A 14366-nucleotide genomic window follows, 5' to 3' on the forward strand; every position below is an offset into this window, starting at 1 on the left:
TTGTACATCTGCTGAGGAACTACTGTGTGGTGCAAAGGATTCTGGGGCAGATTGTGAGGGGCTCTCTCACACAGATTGGCCAAGGCACCAATCCAGCTGGGCCTCACCCTACCCCTGAGTGAATTAAGAGGGTGCTACAGAAGGCCCTGCCACCGCCCTGCGTCGCAAAGCAAGATGGGTGTAGAAGTCAGAGGGAAGTCACAGAAATGGAGATGGTCAATATTCTATCCAATTTGACGTGTTTTGGTAGATCATATTTTGAATGGCTGGCAGGCTTCCGGAAGGCTTCTGGTTGACGACTGGGAGAATACGGGCCACTGGCCTGATCCACCAGCCAGGTACTTCTTGGGTTGTTAGGAACAACAAGTAAATTTGTAGGAAAATAAGGACTTTATTGGAAAAGAACTATAATGAGAAATGCTAAAATAATATTCAGAAATATAGCTTCCCTCTGCGGCAATGCACCTGGGCAGATAGCTCATATTCACTGTGTGAGAGAGTGTGAGGGAGAGACTATGGATGATAATGTATTTAATTCTTCTTGTTAATAGCTTAAATATCTATTTTGCTAATATAAAATTGATTTCGTAAAGCAAAATCAGATTCTGAAAATAAATTGTGCTTTGGTTGTGTTTCTTTCACTAGCAGTGACAGACCTGGGGAGGCAAAAAGGATAGTCAGTCGAACACCTCCGCTTCCCTCCATGTCAGAGGATCTGGAAAACACAGCTTTCATCCATTGATCCATTCAAAGTAGACTAGAGTAGACCACAATCTTACAGAATGCTTGCAGGGGAGGAGAGGAGTTTAGAAGGGAGGGCATTTCCAGTGGAAGTGCTCCCCCTAGTGGTACCCAAGCAGCAAATTGCTCCTGACGACACAAGTCAGTCAAACCTTGCATTACATGGAAAGATAATCACTAGATAGTCGTCAAACTGGAGGCAAAACTCCTCCCCACCCACAAATATAAAGCTCATCCCAGATCCTGAGCAGCTGTGAGGCTCCAGCCATAAACCACAAGCTTAACATCACGATGCCCAATCTGTTTTATGAGTGACTTTCCATTCTCGAATTATTTGGAGTGGGGCAGGTGGGGAGGAAGGCTGAGCTACATTTTCCCATGTGCTGCTCCACATTGCAGATGGTGAAAGAGAGTCCTGAGAAAGGAAGACCAGTTTTCCAGAGCTGCACTATTTGCTCCAGAGGTTCAAAGGTCTTGAATGATGACTGGTGCAGACACTCCTGACGATTTGTCCTGGAAATCCAGGATAACAGCACGGCCTTTTCGTGTGTGTGTGTGTGTGTGTATGTGTAGTTCAGCTTCAGTATTCATGCACCAAGGAACAAAGGTCAATTCTAAAGCTGCAGCCCCGGAATCCTGGGATTTTTCATGTTGTTTTCCTTTTCTTCTTAGGCCTGCCTGCTTCTGCTCCGTCCCCTGCCTTTGCTCCCTCTCCGCCTAGAGCAGGGGTGTCAAACTCAAATTCATCGGGGGGCCGCATCAGCAGTTTGGTCACCCTCAAAGGGCCGGTTGTATCTGTAGGACTATGTGTCCACTCTTTATTATCATAAATTATTGTCACTGCATTCAATTATTACTGGTTTTTTGTAATAATGTAAGTAATAACTAGCTCTGAAAGCAGAAACATAGTCAGAATAATGGCAAGTAGATATTCAAATGTACAATTATTGTACAATTTATTGAAAAATGATTTTCGGTAACTGCACTGGGTGGTGGAGGCTCGCTAGGGTTTCATGCAGGAGCTTTGCAGAGCTACTGGTACCTGGAGATGCTGGGGTCCTTCTGCATGCAGGACAAATGTTCTGCCAGTGAGCCACCACCCTTCACCAAAGGGACTGGCTGAGGTTGACTCACTGGAGCTGCTCTCCTGGTTCCAGGGTTTAAGGGCCAGAAGTATAAAGCAGCATCCTATGTTTCTAGGGAGAGGGGGAGGGAGAGGGAGGGGAGGAAGGAAGGAAGGAAGAAAAGAGGGAGTGGGAGGGAGAGAGGAAGGAAGGAAAGAGGGGAGAGAAAGAAGAGTAGGAAATAAGGAAGGGAATAAAGAAGGAAAGAAAAAGAAAGGGAGAAAAGATGGAAAGGGAGAAAGAAGGAAGGAAGTAGAGAGGGAAAGAAAGAATAAGAATGAGGGAGAGGAAGAAAGATGGGAAGGAAGGAAGGAAGGAAGAAAGAAAGAAAGAAAAGAGGGAGCAGGACGGAGAGAGGAAGGAAAGAGGGGAGAGAAAGAAGAGTAGGAAAGAAGGAAGGGAATAAAGAAGGAAAGAAAAAAAAACACGGAGAGAAGACAGAGATAAAGAAGGAAGGAAGGAGATGGAAAGAAAGAATAAGAACGAGAGAGAGGAAGAAAGAAAGGGAAGGGGGGTCACCGCCTTGATTCAGCGCCAGAAAAGAGCGCGAAGGGACCCAGGGGCAAAAAGCATTTCCCGTGCAGCGTGAGGCAGCGGGTGTCCGTTTTAGCAGACGTGCGTAAAGCCTCAGAGTTGCACGTTCATGAGGCTGAGCCGCTGCTGAGCTCACGTTCATGAGGCTGAGCCACGGCAGGAGGAGGAGGAGGTGAGGCAAGAGGAGGAGGAGGCGGCTTGTCGGGTCGGTGCCCAGCAGCACCGTATGGAGAGTGCCGAGCCTCTGGGACGCAGCAGTGCTCTGTAGCACTTTGAATCCTCCTCCTCCTCCACGCGGCGCTGCTGGGTGCTTTGTCTGTGCTTCAGCAGCAGCAGCAGCCGTTTCCAGGCGCCGAGCCGTGGCAGGAGGAGGAGGATTCAAAGTGCTACAGAGCACTGCTGCGTCGCAGAGGCTCGGGACTCTTCGTGCGGTGCTGCTGGGCGCTGACCCGGCAAGCTGCCTCCTCCTTCTCCTGCTGTGGCTTGGGGCGCTCCACGCAGCGCTGCTCCGGCCGCCTTTCTACCCCCCCCCAGGCCCCAGCTGTTTGTCACCGCATTGTCGGCGCGGCGCTTCAGCAGCAAGGTCCCGCTGCTGGGTCCCGCTGGCTGGGGCGCTCGGCGGGCCACATGACGAGGTCTGGCGGGCCGGATTTGGCCCCCGGGCCTTGAGTTTGACACCCGTGGCCTAGAGCCTGCAACGAAGGCAGCTGCAGCTTGCTGCCGATGGCCCAAGCCCAGAGGCACATCTCCACACGGTGAGGCGTCCAGGCCTGTTCTGCATCAGCTAGGAAATGGATCAAGAACGAGGAATCGGTTGGGCTGTGTGCTTTGAGGATGTAGAAACCCTGAGACTGAGGGACAAGTGTGGCCCTTGGGGCCAACTTATGTGGCCCTAGGGCCATGCCCCTTCCCAAATCATGCCCCTCACTGGCCCTACCCTGAGCCCTGCTTGGGTTCTGCTGCACAACTGGAATTTGTCCTTGAGCTGTGATCTGGCTTCTTGTTTGCCTGGATGGAGGGCTAAGGTTGTCTACAAGGGAATGTAATAATTTATTATTTATACCCCGCCCATCTGGCTGGGTTTTCCCAGCCACTCTTGGTGGCTTCCAGAGTATTGTATTAAAATACAATAGTCCAGGGGTGGCCAACTCCCAAGAGACTGCAATCTACTCACAGAGTTAAAAACTGGCAGTGATCTACCCCCTTTTTTGGGGTTCAGGTCAAAGTTGTTGAGCATTTTTGGGGAAGGAAAGCCCTGTTTTTTGGGTTTCAGGTCAAAGTTGTTGAGCTTCTTTTAGGGAGGAGGGAAGCCATGTTTTGCAGGGTGCAGGAAAAAATGTTTAGCTTTTTGTAGAGGAGCCAAACTTGTTGAGCTTCTTTGTGGGGAACCAGTGATCTACCAGTGATCTACCACAGATGTTCAGTGATCTACCGGTAGATCACAATCTACCTGTTGGACATGCCTGCAATAGTCTATTAAACATTAAAAGCTTCCCTAAACAGGGCTGCCTTCAGATGTCTTCTAAAAGTCTGGTAGTTGTTTTTCTCTTTGACATCTGGTGGGAGGGCGTTCCACAGGGTGGGTGCCACTGCCAAGAAGGCCCTCTGCCTGGTTCCCTGTAACTTGGCTTCTCACAGCGAAGGAACGCCGGAAGGCCCTCAGCGCTGGACCTCAGTGTCTAGGCAGAATGACGGGGGTGGAGACGCTCCTTCAGGTATACTGGACCGAGGCTGACTGACTGAAAAGGGTTTCCCCAAGAAATACTACTAAGCTAAATGGACCAATGGTCGGATTCAACATAAGGCAACTTTCTATGGGAACTGGACAAGGAAGTTGGAAACGCAAAGGAACAAATAACTGTGGAACCAGAATAAACTTGTCTTGTCTTGGAGCTTTAAAATAATAATTATTTTAAGTGCAGAGGCTGATGGAAGATCTGCATGCAGGAGACGGTTTTGGACCATCTGGCTCCCAGGCTCTAAGCTCGAGACTACGTTTCCTTATCTTGCCTTGAAATTCCTCTTACGGACGCCATGTTTTGTAAGCTTCTCTGCTATTGGTCTGCCTTAGGTTTGCGTATTTCACCATGCTACCGTAGATGCCGGGAAGAGACTCCCTTCCTCCCTGCCCAACAATAGGATTCTGTCTCCACCTTTAAAGCCCCTCCTCTACACGGAGTGAACCTTTCCAGAACCACTACCTGAGCTCCGTCTTGCCTGGACCTTGGCTACCACCATTGGACCTGCCCAATGATGATGATGATGATGTGGGGTTGTGCCTTTAGCCCACGCCTGAAGTCACATGGCCCCTCCCCCATGCTACCCATGCACTGAGGAAAGATCTAAAGTGGAGGAACCAATGGAATGCACGTAGGAGGTTTCTGTGAGCTGGAAGTCTGTGTGCTCAGGGTTCTAGCTCACAGGGCGAACCCTCCTCATCCGGCAGGCATCCCCACCCGTTCAGAGTGTGCACACTGTCCCAACTTCTCCTGCCTTACCTTCGTTTAGCTTCTTGACACAGCTCTGGATTCCGTCAAGGTAGAGCAGGTAGTGCTTGAGGGTGTACTGGACGGGGACAAGGCCTGGCAGAGACTCTACTGCTTCGTCGGCCATAAAGGCAGCTGCTTCCGGGGCTCCGGAAGTCAGAATCGCTGCAATGGGAGCAAAGGCAGAGGTTGGGGAGGATGGCGGGAGAGCAATATCACACATGCACCTTGAGCTCTCGACATCTTCAGGGTACTGTACTTCCGAAGCTACAAGACTCTTAAAGAGGGAGAAGGAAATACAAGCAGAAGAATCTGTCAACTCCATCTAAAGCAGGTTGAATCCTCCCTTCATGACCCCTAAGGATCCAGGTCACACTGTCACCTCCTCAGGCCATGCCCTGCCCTCGAGTGCTGTTGACTGGCTGGAGTGCTTCCTTCAGCTGCAATCATAATACCTCTTGCTTGCCTGACTTCTGCATGGCTGGGATTTTCAAAATCTGACTTTGTATAAGGCAGCCTCTTCCGCCCCCAGCAGTCCCAGCCAGCATGACTAGCCGTCAGGGATGACGGTACTCGTAGCCTAACAACATCTGGAGGGTCACAGATTAGCCACCCCTGCCCTCAAAAGGCTGGAATTATTTTTATTTGTAAAAGCGCCGCCGCCGCTGCTCATACAGCTTGACAAGATTAAACCCAGTGGATCCTGGCTGAAAGCTTACACAAACAAGCAAATATTTAGACCAATATGTAGCAGTCTGTAATAAACATGGGGCAAGAATATGCCATCTGGAATACAAAACTCCACTCAGGCAGAGCGGGGTGGACTAGGCAGCTATATTCTTGGTTTAGGTCCCATCTACCTCATTATGCTACTTTAAACAGCCATGGTTTCCCCCAAAGAATTCTGGGAACTGTAGTTTCTTAAGGATGCTGAGAGCCGTTAGGAGACCCCAGCCCCAGATTGGTTTCATAGTCAATTCCTCTCCACATGGAACTCTGGGAACTGCAGCTCTGTGAGCAGAATTGGGATCTCCTAGCAACTCTTCACACCCTTAACTAACTCCCAGGATGCTTTGGGGGAAACCATGACTGTTTAAAGTGCTATAAAGCAGCTTTAAATGTAAGGTGCAGATGCGGCCTTAGGCAAGGTTAGGTGGGGAATGAGGGAAGCTCCTGATATTAATTTGAGCTCTATTCATGTTACTTCTGCATAGGGCATACATGGGCAGAGCTAGGAGTGAGACCCCCCCTCGTGTTCTTTCACGAAGCATGTATGTGTTGCGTGCAAAAATATATAGAGCCCAACATGCAAGATCCAGATACAGTACCTAATTATTCAGGTGTTCCAGTAGCATGGAATCCCTGCTCATGAAGAAGCAGTCACACTGCAGGCTTTCTCCTCTTCTTTTTTAAAGTTGTGGAACACATGCTGTCAAACAGGTTGTATCTCTCTAACATTTGTATTGTTACATGTTGGGGGGAAATGTTACTACCTCCACTCCTAATAATAATAATAATAATAATAATAATAATAATAATAATAATACAGTGGTACCTCGCAAGACGAATGCCTCACAAGATGAATTTTTCGCAAGACGAATGCATTTTGCGATTTCAATGGAGACTCGCAAGACGAAGTTCCCTATGGCACGCTTCACAAGACGAATTTTTTTCATCCCATAGGGTGCCTCGCAAGACTATTTTTTTCCGTCTTGCGAGACACCCTATGGGAAACCGCACTTCAATGTGTTCCTATGGGAGCCGCTTCGCAAAACGAATTTTTCGCTATACAAAGCGACTCGCGGAACAAATTAAATTCGTCTGGTTAAATTCGTCTAATTTTAATTCAGCTGCACTGACTTTCTTTCTTCTTGTATGTTATAGAAGTGCCTACCCTTTCTTAAATAAATAAAAATTCAAGAGAAAGAGAGAGAGAGATTCAGGTTCTGAAGAATCACAGAGTTCCTTAGACCGTCAATGACAGGCAAGCTTCTCTGAAGGGTGGCTTCCCTCTTGTGGAGCAAATGCTACTTTGCATTGTATAGCCACAGAAGACTGTTGTGTCGGTTCTATAGTGCCCTTTCAGCTGAGGAGACTTGGCAGGTCATCATCCCAGAATGCTCTGCACTGCACAAGAGTTTGGTGGCAGAGAGGTGGGGGAGCTTCAGGAGGCAAATGGGTTTGAAAAATCACATGACTGCACAAGTGTTTGAGAAAACCCAGGCAGCACTCGGGCCAGGCTGAGCTGAGCTAATGCTCTTCCACATAGGAAGTTGCCTTATACCGAGTCAGACCACTGGTCTATCTGGATCAGTACTGCCAACACTGATTGGCAGCAGATCTCCAGGTTTCAGAGTGGGAACATTCCCAGCCCTACTTGGAGTTGTTGGGGATTGAAGCTGGGGCCTTCTGTGTGCAAGGCAGATGTTCCTCCACTGAGCTACCACCATTCAAGAAGAAATGTTTTACTGTGATCATGTTAAGAGAACATTGGGTGAATGAAAGAGCACAATGATTGCTCAAACTCCTTGCAGGATGTGTAGGCAAAAAAAAAAAACACACACACACACCAGGAAATAAACAAACCTGCAGGCTTCAGGGCCTTTCCTACCTGAAGCTGTGGCAGGCCCCACAGCCTTGAGTTTGCACAGCTCAGTCATGGCAGCTGCTACGTCAGGGAGGAGCTGGAAGGCTTTTCTGGTGCAGCTCTCCACCACCTCGCTGGAGTTAGTGGCCACCAGCTGCTGGAGTCGAGGGCGAAACTTGCCTCTCTGCAGGGAAGAGAGAAGGCCGTCATTCCCACTTGGGCCTACGCTGCTGACTTACAGGGCCGTCTTAAGCGCCCCTGGCGCCATGGTGCGCCGGATCCCTCAGTTTCTCAGGGCGGGTGGGCGCCGCGCGGCTGCCACAGGCGCTGCTGCGCGGCCGGGCAGGCGCAGCGCGGTTGCCGTGGGCGCAGCTGCGCGGCGGACCGGCCGGTCAGCGGGTGGGCGCAGCTTGCGGCGCCCTCCTGGCGGGCCGGCCCTGCTGACTTAAAACAGTAGACTCTCATTTGTTCACACAGGATAGAGCTACGCTGTGGAATGCTCTCCCCAGTGAGGTCTGCCAGGCACCTTTATTGTGCTGCCAGCTTTGCAGTGCCAATACTTGCCCCCCAGGCTTCTGAGTAACTGAGCTGGTGCTATTTTGATGTTTGTGTGTGTAAAATATAAAGATGAATTGTAGCTGTTCTGTATGAGTTCTAGTTACAGGTAGGTAGCCGTGCTGGTCTGCTGTAGTCAAAACAAAATAAAAAAAATCCCTTCCAGTAGCACCATAGAGACCAACTAAGTTTGTCATTGGTATGAGCTTTCGTGTGCATGCACACTTCTTCAGAATGTATCTGAAGCTCATACCAATGACAAACTTAGTTGGCCTCTAAGGTGCTATTGGAAGGAATTGTTTTATTTTATACGAGTTCTGTTAATGATAAGAGTATATTCATGCTTATGATTTTAAATATTTTTTTAAGTCTCTTGGAAACCTTTTGGAAACAAAAGATTAAAAAGTCCAAAAAGTAAAAATATATTATCGTTATTGTCAGGGGATTGTTGCGGCTACTCTCAAGTAAGGATGCTCCAGTCTGCTCTGTCTTTAAGAGCTTTATTGTGCATACTATTTACAGTGCAGACACATCAGAAAACATGACTGCCTACTCTGATTCAGAACCCGGCAATGGCGATTGTCTGCTTTTGCGCCAGCATAATAGTCTGGGGACCCCAAAACGCCGCCCCCTTGCCCTACGTCTGGGTGCATGACCCAACGTGGGCGCCGTCCTTTAGCTCCGACGCCTCGCTGCGCTGTCCTTCCACCTCTGGCCAGCTGGGGTGGTGCCGAGGCTTTGATACGTCTTGGAGCCCCCTCTCCATTCCGCTCCATTCCTCATTACCTCCTCCTGACCCGCTGCTTGCGCTGTCACTGGGCGAAGTGCTGGTCAGGATGACTGGGGGAGTGTCCCTGTAGGGAGTCCCCCTGGCAATTATTATAATGTGATTATTGGTATTTGATTTCACAGGCATTTCCCGTTACCTAAACTGTCCGTATTTCTATTTTATTTTTAACTTCCGTGAGCAGATGGGGAGCGGGAAGGATAGACTTTCTAAAACAGGGATGGGGAGCATGTGGCCCTCCAGCTGCTGTTGGACTCCAACTCCCATCAGCCCCTGCCAGCGTGGTCAGTGGGCAGGGATGGTGGGAGTTGTGGTCCAGCTGCATCTGGAGGGCTGCAAGTTCCTGTAACTAAGCACTATCATGCCCCTGGGTCCATGCTGCCTCTGCTCCACATGGCAACCGACTCTGGCAGAATTACTTACGGAAAGCTTCCATTCCATCAGCCTCACCAGCTCTTCTTTTGTCAAGTGTTTGTCCTTCCGGCCGGAAACAGCAATTGGCAGCTCCTCTTGATACCTCCGAATGATAACACAGGAAAGGGAGTAAAAACAATAGAATGGTTTTGAATATGATTGAAAAGATCAGAGAGGAGAAACACATTTCCCCCTTCTTCAATTAAATTGATTCGGGCAAAGCTCACAAGAGACAAAAAGAGAAGAACTGCACAGGCCACAGACTTGTCCAATTCATTGTTCTGGGGACTAGCACTGCTCTGCTGCAGAAGTCATACTGGACTGTATGATTGGCAGGGGAGGACTTGGTGGCCCTCTTGCTGCTGCCCCCATGAAGGGCCTTTTAAGTGGTGATTCCCTGGATGTGTAATGCCTTCCCTAGTGAGGTGTGCCTTCCCTAGTGAGGTGTGCCCTAGTGAGGTGTGCCATTATCGGCATCATCAACTTTCAGGAGGAATTAAAAAACATTCATGTTTACCCAGGCATTGGGTGGCTATAGAATTATATTCCTGGCAACCTTGGGATCATTGGATACAGGAATGTTTTTAACTGAAACTGATTTTTTATTGGATTAATTGTAATTGTTTTAGAATGCTTTTGCTTTTTGTTTTTAATTGAGCATCTGTTTGCCTCCCTGGACACCTTGGGGAGGAAGGGTGGGATATTATTCAATAAATTAGCAATTCAATAAATAATCTTATCCAGAGGTCCATTCAGTATGACATAAAAATCAGAGGGGGCAAGTAAGGATACACATAAAACAACGTGATAAAAATAAGAAACAAATGTCTTAAGATTCTCCAGCTCTCAAGGGCGTACCCACCGCGGGGCAGGGAGGGGCCGCTGCCCTACTCTAGAGGCAGGGCCGGTCGGGCAGCTGCGGGCAAGAGTGGCGCTGCCGGCGGGGCTGGTGGGCAGAGGCGGAGGACAGCCCAGCGGAGCGCGAGTTCGGCGCCCGCAGCAGTCTCTTGCGCCCGAGCCGTGCGGAGTCCACACAGCCGCGCTGTGTGGGAGGGGGCAAGGGCTGACGCTCCCGACGTTCGGGAGACCTTTGCGCATGCGCAAAGCGGGGCGCATGCGCACAGCGCGGCTGTGGACTCCGGCGGCCGCCGTGCAGGGCGCATGCGCACAGCGCGGCTGTGCTCAAAGGTCTCCCGAACGTCGGGAGTCGTTCAGCGCCTGCCAGACCGCTGCAGCAACGGAGCCTCGGATAGCTTCGCGGAGGCCGGGGCTTTGCTCCAGACCTCCGCGGAGGCCCCGATCCAAGCCTGGTTCCCTTCTCTCCCCCCCCCGCCCACCCCCAGACTTCCCTCTTCTCCTCTAGGCGGCCGCTGGTTTTCTCCCCTTCGCCGCCGTCGCTTCAGGTTTATTTTGATTTCACCTGGGCTCTGTAGCCCCGCCCACATTCCCACTTTGTGGCCCCTCCCCTCCCGTGCCTTGGCCCCGCCCCTTGCCCCCCCCTAGTTTTGATCCTGGGTACGCCCCTGCCAGCTCTGCTACCAATGATGAAAAATCGTCATAGTGTTAAGGTTGCAACTGAAGCATCAGAACATAAGAAGAGTCCAGAGGCCATCACTATACATCTTCCATAGTTTAGCTATGTGTTGTGTTAATAAGGCCTTCCTTTTGTCTGTCCCAAATCTTCCAGCGTTCTGCTTCACTGAATGTATGATGAGAGAGGGAACCCCCCAGAAGCTCTTTGCTATAGCAGGTGTGCTCTGCTACCTGCTGAAAACATTTACCATTTATCCAAGGCAATGGTTTTTCCCTGCTTGCTCCCCTTGGCCATGACCACATCCTGGTAAACATTTAAAACCGCTCTCCAGTATGCAGGGTCATCACATCCATAAAGTCCTCCTTCCAGCCCCATCATTTAAGGCTTCCTGAAACCAAAGGCAAAAACAGAAGCAGGGAACTAAGCAACAGGGCCTTGGAGAATATAATAAAATAATAATAGTAATAATAATAATAATAATTGCAGCATTTACATACCTTTTTTTCCAAAAAGCTCTAGATGGGCCTACGCCTCTCAGTAAAGGTAAAGGTACCCCTGACCATTAGGTCCAGTCGTGACCGACTCTGGGGTTGCGGCGCTCATCTCGCTTTATTGGCCACAGCGCCTCTCGCGTCCTATTATAGTACCCAATTGTAGTTTGCTATTTTATTGGTTTTAATGTGTATTTTATATGAGATTATATTATTGGAACAGGCATTTTATTTGCTTTTTGTTTACTAGCTACTTAGAGAGGCCACTGTACCGTAAGGCAGCCTTAACCTTAAAAAAAACCCTTAACATAAAAAAATGGATTGCACTGCAAGTTTGCTTACTTGAAAGTGACCTCACCCTGAAAACCATGGGGTTCTCCCCTCAAAGATCCTGCTTGGGAAAAAGATGGGAATTTACTGACCAGGGATATAAACCTAGCGGAGATCAAACTTCAGGTTGTATCCAATGGTAGTCATACTCAGAGGAGACCCATTGCAACTACTAGACATGACTTAGGCCCATTAATTTATGTCTACTCTCAGTAGTAGTACAGTGGTACCTTGGGTTACAGACGCTTCAGGTTACGGACGCTTCAGGTTACAGACTCTGCTAACCCAGAAATAGTACCTCGGGATAAGAACTTTGCTTCAGGATGAGAACAGAAATTGTGCTTTGACGGCGCGGCGGCAGCAGGAACCCCCATTAGCTAAAGTGGTGTCTCAGATTAAGAACGGACCTCCAGAACGAATTAAGTTCTTAACCAGAGGTACCACTGTACTTCACTAAGTGATGTATGTAAGTGAGAGCTGGACCATAAAGAAGGCTGATCGCCGAAGAAGTGATGCTTTTGAATTATGGTGCTGGAGGAGACTCTTGAGAGTCCCATGGACTGCAAGAAGATCAAACCTATCCATTCTGAAGGAAATCAGCCCTGAGTGCTCTCTGGAAGGACAGATCGTGAAGCTGAGGCTCCAATACTTTGGCCACCTCACGAGAAGAGAAGACTCCCTGGAAAAGACCCTGATGTTGGGAAAGATGGAGGGCACAAGGAGAAGGGGACAACAGAGGATGAGATGGTTGGACAGTGTTCTCGAAGCTACCAACATGAGTTTGACCAAACAGTGGGAGGCAGTGGAAGACAGGAGTGCCTGGCGTGCTCTGGTCCATGGGGTCACGAAGAGTCGGACACGACTAAATGACTAAACAACAACAACCACTGTACTTAGCTAGTACAACCTTTAGTCATACAAACACCTATGTAAATCACGGTGCATATTATGGGTCTTTCCCCCTCTAATTATGACTGAGACCGGATCCAACCTGAGGGGTTTACTCCCAGAGTAAACCACCTTGCTGAAATCCTACACAAGATGTTGTTGTTGTTTAGTCGTTTAGTCGTGTCCGACTCTTCGTGACCCCATGGACCATAGCACGCCAGGCACTCCTGTCTTGCACTGCCTCCCGCAGTTTGGTCAAACTCATGTTCGTAGCTTTGAGAACACTGTCCAACCATCTTGTCCTCTGACGTCCCCTTCTCCTGGTGCCCTCAATCTTTCCCAACATCAGGGTCTTTTCCAGGGAGTCTTCTCTTCTCATGAGGTGGCCAAAGTATTGGAGCCTCAGCTTCACGATCTGTCCTTCCAGGGAGCACTCAGGGCTGATTTCCTTAAGAATGGATAGGTTTGATCTTCTTGCAGTCCATGGGACTCTCAAGAGTCTCCTCCAGCACCACAATTCAAAAGCATCCATTCTTCGGCGATAAGCCTTCTTTATGGTCCAGCTCTCACTTCCATACATCACTACTGGGAAAACCATAGCTTTAACTATACGGACCTTTGTCGGCAAGGTGATGTCTCTGCTTTTTAAGATGCTGTCTAGGTTTGTCATTGCTTTTCTCCCAAGAAGCAGGCGTCTTTTAATTTCGTGACTGCTGTCACCATCTGCAGTGATCAAGGAGCCCAAGAAGGTGAAATCTCTCACTGCCTCCATTTCTTCCCCTTCTATTTGCCAGGAGGTGATGGGACCAGTGGCCATGATCTTGGTTTTAAAGTGACCTACCCCACTGAAATCACAGGTCTTCAACAGGATAGATCCAAACTTAAGCCATTCAGTACAACTGGCATTGAAACCATAGGACTTGTGTGAGGTTTTCTCCAATGGAATGGATCCAACCGTAAGCCATTATTATAAGCAGATTCATTGTAATCACAGGATTTCTGGCTCTCTAATTATGACTAAGATGGGATCAAACCTAAGGGCTTGACTCCCAAAGTAAACAGCCCTGCTGAAATCCACGGTGCTGTCATTTCCCTACTTAGGAGGAGGAGGATAGCAGCAATTTGTTAAGTTTACCTACCTGGATACCAGTCCCGCTGAAACCGCATGATAAATGGGTCTTTTCCATTGGGTAAGTCAAACTTACAGCATCATGGGACTTTCGGGTCTTCCTCTCTTAATCATTACGAAGCTGGGACCCACCCTGAGGGGATGGCTGGGTCTTGGGATTCAACCTCCTTAAAACGCCAGAACTAATGAGATCTTCCAACAGGTCGGATCCAAACGAGGTGCTGTGGGTGTTTACTCCCCGAGTAAACAACCCCAATGAAATCCAAGCGGCTTTCATTCCCCCCTTACTTGTACTGTGTTAAGTTTGCTTACCCCACTGAAACCCCACAACTTCTGGAATGGGAGGGATCCAGTCTTAAGAAACACTTACGAGCAGACTCACTGGCATCACGGGACTTCTGGGTCTTTCTATTTAACTATATGACTGAGCCAGGATCCGGCCTGAGGGGTTTACTCATGGACTAAAAGAGCCCTTGCTTTGAATCCATAGGGCTTTCATTTCCGCTCCGTAAACCTAACTTGGGAGGAAGAAGCAGCGGCGGCGGGTTAGCCTAGCCTCACCTAAGCGGGAGCCCTCGGTCAGCCAACGGGCCTTGCTCGCGAGTAGCCCCCCCCCCGCAGGATCGTGCCCCTGCCGTTTGCCGTCTCCCGGCCCTCAGGCGCCCTCGCGAAGGCGCTGCCGCCGCCGCCGCGCGTCCGGCCGAGATCCAGGCGGCGCTCTCGCTCCGTTGGCCGTGCTTCCTCCGGCGCCTGGGCCCGGCCCTTT

At 49.5% G+C, this 14366-nt stretch overlaps 1 protein-coding gene across 4 annotated transcripts; it reads right to left on the reverse strand.

Moving 5' to 3' along the window:
• Positions 1–371: 371 nt before the first annotated feature.
• LOC118092966 (uncharacterized) lies at positions 372–14356 on the reverse strand. Of its 4 annotated transcripts, none has more exons than XM_088657178.1 (7): positions 13611–14356; positions 11010–11150; positions 9238–9331; positions 7497–7656; positions 4898–5050; positions 3085–3183; positions 372–1458 (listed from the first exon to the last, which is right to left on the reverse strand). In XM_088657178.1, the coding sequence occupies exons 2-7, from the start codon at positions 11138–11140 to the stop codon at positions 1388–1390; spliced, it is 708 nt and encodes a 235-aa protein (XP_088513304.1). In that variant the 5' UTR covers positions 11141–11150; positions 13611–14356; the 3' UTR covers positions 372–1387. The 4 variants fall into 4 exon arrangements, with proteins under 4 accessions (XP_088513304.1, XP_088513305.1, XP_088513306.1 ...); XM_088657179.1 differs by having other exon boundaries at positions 14162–14355; XM_088657180.1 differs by having other exon boundaries at positions 13971–14345.
• Between the last annotated feature and the right edge of the window lie 10 nt (positions 14357–14366).

Source organism: Zootoca vivipara, chromosome 13 (assembly GCF_965207765.1).
Source record: "Zootoca vivipara chromosome 13, rZooViv2.hap1.1, whole genome shotgun sequence".
In the NCBI taxonomy this organism is placed as follows: Eukaryota; Metazoa; Chordata; class Lepidosauria; order Squamata; family Lacertidae; genus Zootoca; species Zootoca vivipara.

Bases quoted from the DNA above. Each gene is read 5' to 3' on its own strand.
- LOC118092966 (XM_088657178.1), bottom strand. From the start codon at position 11,140: ATGATGGGGCTGGAAGGAGGACTTTATGGATGTGATGACCCTGCATAC. The intron at 9,332-11,009 runs GTAAATGTTTTC...TATCATTCGGAG, and splicing joins ACCATTGCCTTGGATAAATG to GTATCAAGAGGAGCTGCCAA. The intron at 3,184-4,897 runs GTAAGGCAGGAG...TCCATTTCCTAG, and splicing joins TGTCAAGAAGCTAAACGAAG to CTGATGCAGAACAGGCCTGG.